The 6,000-nt window shown below is 40.3% G+C and overlaps 1 protein-coding gene across 1 annotated transcript in view; it reads right to left on the bottom strand.

The window, feature by feature from the left end:
• Positions 1-6,000, bottom strand: part of DCPS (decapping enzyme, scavenger) — a 68,826-nt gene that overhangs the window by 8,340 nt on the left and 54,486 nt on the right. Inside the window, exon 4 of the mRNA XM_032229973.1 lies at positions 1,785-1,898. Coding sequence (XP_032085864.1) covers positions 1,785-1,898 — 114 coding nt within the window. The remainder of the gene's footprint in view (positions 1-1,784; positions 1,899-6,000) is intronic.

Raw genomic sequence — 6,000 nt, 5'->3', positions numbered from 1 at the left:
TGGTGTGTAATTGACAACACAACCCCATTGTATTCAGTTTGCTAGAGTAAGGAATTGGTGTCTTGCAACTTTAAAATTTGAGTTTACTCCTCATTCCCTTTGCATTTGTCCATTATCTTTTGCCAACAGCTATGGAGATGCTATGCTGGTGTGATCCGGCAGGGAAAACATTGAAACAAAGAATTAATTGTAAGATCACAAGCATTATGGTGGAAAAGCACAATTATTTCATACAAGTTCTACATGCCTAAGGCAACTTGGTAGATAGATAAAGCAGTTTCATTGCACCGATTTTGAACTCTGATCTTGTAAATGGGAACTCTGAAAAAGAACATTTATCTATAGATGGCTGAGCTACATTTTTTTTTATTTCTGTTCAGAACAGGAAGCTCTATAAAAAGCCTGAAATTGATGCATATTCCAAATGAAGATGAATTAAAATCTCATGACTTTACAAAGCAGAAAATGCCTTCCGAAGAAAAAAAGTATTAAAAAAACCTCACAGCCTTACTTATTAAAATTAGTTCTTTAAAAAAAACAACAGAAGGGTAACCAAAACCATATATGGCTAAAAGTATACCATCACTCTTTCAGTTCAGTAAATGACACATAAATCATGGTTTGTTTAACTAAGGTTTGGATAAGCCACAGATGATTCAGTTAACACAACCCAGTACAGTAACAGAGTTCAGAGCCAGAGTTCACAAATGGGTAAACACAACAAAAGGAAGTAAAAAACAACAACCCTATATTATAACAATAAACCCATGTATGGAATAATCAGAATTCTCGGGAACTGGGCAGTATTAAATTTAAAAACAAATAAGTGTAAGGAAATAGCTCTCATATCCCAAAGGATCTATATTTGGGAAGCAACATAAAAAGATTGATTTTTTTTTCCCCCAACAACAAAAAGTCACATTCTAAAAATATATGATGTATAGTCTGTTAATGGCCTTTGCTAACTTCACCGTCAAAAAATGTAAAGCAAAAAAGCTTGGTTACAATGAATTCTTTTTCATAAATTACTTTTTCAACTAACTGATGTTTCCGAACATGGCAAAGATTTTTAAGGCATCTGTTCCTTCGTAGGAAATCTTAAGGTGAGGGAACCAGTTGCTAGGGGAACAAGATATATATTTGCTGAATTAAACAGAGTGGCCTGAAGGTCAAATAAAAAAAGTTTTTACAAACCCAAATCACCAAGGGAGACTTGTGCAAGATAAGTAAAAAAAAGGAACATTGCATTCATTACAGAATGCTAAAAATTTCAAGCATCTAATTTTAGCCATTGTATTGGTTTTCACCACAGGGTCCCTTCAAGCAGGGCTGATAACTTACTTTCAAGAAATCCTTAACAACTCTCCAGTTCTATTTCATGTTAGTTAGATGTATTAATCTAGAAGTGTCAAAATCCTGTGTGCTGGGCCATGTCTGGCATTATATTGTATGTTCAGAAGCATTTCAGAGACTCTTCGGGTGCATCGACACATCTTCGGATCCACAGAGGTTTTTGTAGAGAAAGTACTCGGTTTGCCACATTCTTCTAAACCAGTTGCGCCTCCTCCAACAAACCAGGTTTAAAGAAATTGTGGTGTTGATACAACCCGTGACCCGACCAAGGGGACTTTCCTTTTATCAAGCAGCAAAAGAGGATGTGAGGGGGTTGAAACTTTTCTGAGGTTGTAACAGGAAAAGCAACTCAATTCTCCAAGAATCTGTTTTACTTGCAAAATAGCAATGCCTCCTTCAAAGAGGGTTTTTCTTTTTTCTTTTTACCTGACCTGTTTTTGATTCCATTTTAAATCTGGAATGAGAACAAAACCGTCAATGGGATCTGGGTTTTCATAGACAATCCGATCAGCTTCAGCCTTCTTCTCCAGGATGTTGTACACCCACTGGAAAAGATAAAATGCATTTGTTTATTTATTAAATGTATATGCTGCCCATCTCACTCGCAAGTGACAGATTAATTGCTTAACATCAGATTGACCTCTTGGTGATTCATTCTGACTAAGTGGCTCAGTGGCCAAGACACTGAGCTTGTCGATCAGAAAAGTTGGCAGTTCGAATCCCTAGTACAGGTCTCTTACGTGAGCAGGGGGTTGGACTAGATGACCTCCAAGGTCCCTTCCAACACTGTTACTGTTGCAATGCATATTCTCCAAGCCAAGCTTTTGTTTTAATTTGTTCTTTGCTCACAGAAATTTCGAATATTGTGTGTCAGAACTGAGGTCAATCTTGGAGGGGGAACTAGAATTATTTTCATCTTCATTCCCACCGCATTCCCAGCCAGATGATCGAAGAAATGGGTTTTCCTTTTTTCCCCCTCCAAAGTGAATCACACCCTGTCACTTCTGAAAGCAAAACACTCGATTTAATCAACGCTTAGAACACACAAAGTGGCAGCACTTACAAAGTAAGTGGCAGTGAAGTAAAACTACTTTAATATAGTTTGGGGAAGTAGGAAAAGGAAAAGAAATAATGCACAAAATGATACAACTTTCAAATTTCTTTAGGCATGGATCAGCCCCTTATTTTGCTTTCTTATTTTTTATTTATTTTTTACTAATATCTCTACAGAATTCAGTGTAGCGAGGCCATGGCGCCCACTGGGGAAACATTAGGCCAGGTAGCCCCAAATTAATTCCAGGGTGAATCTAGGGGCACCTTTTAAAAACTATAGGGCTCTCTTGAGCCTTATAAAGTCAGCTTCAAATGGAGTGGCTGATGAGCATCGTAAAATAAATAAATCAGAATAAAAGGAAGTTGCCTGCTGAGGCTCAGCAGGATTCGGGCCCCCTCAGGGGCAGCTTCTGACATGAAGAGCCCTTAGAAGGAAGAGTTTAAAAATTTAGTATACCAGAAACTGCTGTACTTGAACATTTGAAACCATCATTAAGTCTTGCTATTTAACTCCAGGGTGCGTGAGATATTCCTGCGTAAGCCTGCCCACGTGGAACACACCGAGATGTTATGCCAGTCGCATGACTTATAATAGGATGGAAGCATTTTAAGCACGATAGGAGATCCGGTGTTTGACAGACTGAGGTGGCTTTGCACAATAACTATCCTTTCACAAAATCAAATGTCGGTTGGACTGCATCACAACCAGGGATTTGATTTGGCCGGAGGCATTATTATTTTGTTTTATTTCATTTTATTCTATATCTATATTTTTAAAAGAAGAAATCACGGCACGTTTGAAGTACGCAAAGCAAATTGTGCTGCCGGATGCAAGAAAGAGAAAGGCCAGATGTTTGCAGCTGTAAATAATTGCAAACATATCACAACGACACCATTTGACTGTGCAAAAATACCAAATAGGGTTGCACTCTGTGAACCTCTGCTAAAGCCCTGCTGTTGTGTTCCAATTCTCACACTTCAAATGAAATGAAAGTCTATATCTTTTTTTTTCTTTCAAGGAGTGGATTGCCTAAAAAAAGAATTCCGTGCAGCTTGAAAGAAAGAAAAAACTCAGACGGTGAGCCAACAGAAAAGGCACTATGCTATTCCTCTCATCTGCCTTATTTCAAGTTATATACAAACCATTAATCATCGTTTCAAACAAAGTCAAAACAGTGCAACCAGAAACACTGGATGCTTAAGCTTTGTAATGTAATAAGCCTACAGCTACCATTATTTAGGCGCCCAAAAAGTAAATGACCATCCTCACCGGAGGCAAAATCAATTTACCTTTGCTACAGGTTCGCTAATGTGAGCGCATGCGCCACCTCTGCGCATGCACAGAACCTTCCGCGCATGCGCAGAGTGTCAAATACGGGACATGATGACCTCCGGGTGGGCGGGCAGAGCCTCCCGCTGCCGGCGCTAACTGAATAGAACCAATCGAATTTCACCCCTGATCCTCACCAATACTGAGAGGGGCAAGCCACCAGAATAGAAACTGAGAGCAAACAGCACTTCTTACTAGCACTGATAATGTTATCTAGTTTGGGTACTGCATCTGTGTGCGGTTTGCCAACTGGCAGATAGGACAGGGCTCCACAGGGTCAACGTCACTGCCCAGAGGATCATGGGTTGCCCTCTACCCTCTTTGGAAGAGCTTTATAGCTCCCGCTGCCTTAAAAAAGTTCAAAACATTCTTAAAGATCCAACTCATCCTGGGCACCCCCTTTTTTTGAACTATTACCATCTGGCAGCCGGTACAGGACAATAAAAATAAGGCCAAATAGTCTGAAATGCAGCTTCTATCCCAGGGCAGTAGCTGTATTGAATACTACTGTATAGTGCAATATTAATACAATACCGGGTTTTCAATTTCAATTATATAGCATGTGAAGGATGTGTGTTTTTGTTTGTGTTTCTTTTTTTATTGTTATAATGTACACTGAAGATGGCTTTTAATTTTGTTCTAGGATGTGCAATGACAATAAAGTAAAGAAAACAAGCAAGCTCAGAGAATACCAAGGATGCCACAATCCTTCTCCTTCTTCTCCTCCTTTCCCTCCCCCTCTCCCTCCCCCTCCTTCTCCCCTCCACAATCCCTATTCCCTTCTAGCACTAATGATGTTATCTGGTTTGGGTAATGAAATCGCTGCAAGAAAGCAAGAAAGCTCAGAGAGCACCAGGGACCCCCTTCATGTCAACGGAGTGGGACAACTCGCCAATAGCCAACTCGCTGTGGTCAACTCGCCACGATCAATTCGTCACAGCCAACCAACTGCAACTAACTCACCAGAGCCAACTCGCTGCAGGACAACTTGCCACGGCCTACTCGACCCGGCGCAACTCGCCGTGGGATAATTAAACAATTCAGTTTCGTTATTTAAAATAAATTTAAAAATATTTTGATTTTTGTCCTTCACATTTTAGCCGGTCCCTCCTTTTGCATCCCTTCTTTAATGATTCTATTCCACCATTTCTTTTGATATTAGTGCAATTCTAACATCCCGCGGCGATTTGGCCGTGGTGGGTTGGCCAGGTGGCTGCGGCGAACCTGAGCTACAAATATTCTCCTTCATCTAAATGTCCGCCAATTTTTAATTGCTCGACTGTCATCTGCCGGTAATCTGGGTTTTTACATCCCAGAGAAGGGACAAGAGTAGCAACTGCAGATAATTATAATTAGAAATTGTTTAAAGGAAACAGAATTATTTACTCTAACCCTACAACCTAAGGGAGCAGCTAAATCAAATCTCAGGGCATCCTACAGGTCTTTGAAAGCAGACTGTTTTTTAGTCAGGATGACTGCACTGCATCCTTTTTGAAGGAAAACAATCGTCTCCATAGGAGAAGCTCTGAGTGAAGGTGATAGGCCTTAGATCTCTTGTATCAAGTAACCCATAATTGAATATTGTCTGTATGGCTGAAAAAGCAGATGGTGGCAGAATGCTTCTGAAATAGGCTAAGAAAGAAACCTGCAGGGCTGAAGTTAAAGAAAGCCAGCAGGAGGTGAGGGAAATACAGCGGCAATTGCCAAGCACAACGTGATGCTAGTTAGATAACGTTATTTTTGTCTAGGGCTTGCTAAACAGATCGAGCCCCTATCAATTATCCTGCCACCTAAAATGCCAGGTTCTTCATTGAAACCTCTGGTCCTAGTATTATCTAATTAATTAAACATAATGTCAACGTCCGGTGGTATTTCCAAAACAATCTCTCTCTCACACACACTTTGCGCCATCTCATTCATCCCTGTTGATGCCTTTTTAAAATCAAAAGAGAGGATAGCAAAGCACTTGCAAGGAGAATAAAAGGCCAGTGATCATTATAATGCTCCCATGTGAAGCCTGTGTAATAATGACCTGCCCAGGTTCATACTCCATAAACGTAATTACTCCCTAATTGAACATGCAACAAAGCAGAGTCCCTACTACACACATCTCTAGTGAAAAAGCCACATTACATTGGGACGGAGGGGGGAGGGAGGGTGAGTTTCATCTCCGTAGCTCTAGAGGACCAAATGACCCCAGCTGTTCCCATAAAGCACAAAAGGGAATGTCATTTTTTTAAGGTCCTTAAAAAGGTAAAGGTTCC

Source organism: Thamnophis elegans, chromosome 13 (assembly GCF_009769535.1).
Source record: "Thamnophis elegans isolate rThaEle1 chromosome 13, rThaEle1.pri, whole genome shotgun sequence".
NCBI classification, from domain to species: Eukaryota; Metazoa; Chordata; class Lepidosauria; order Squamata; family Colubridae; genus Thamnophis; species Thamnophis elegans.
Note: the sequence above shows the minus strand (reverse complement) of the source record. Positions and strands in the feature narration are given on the sequence as shown.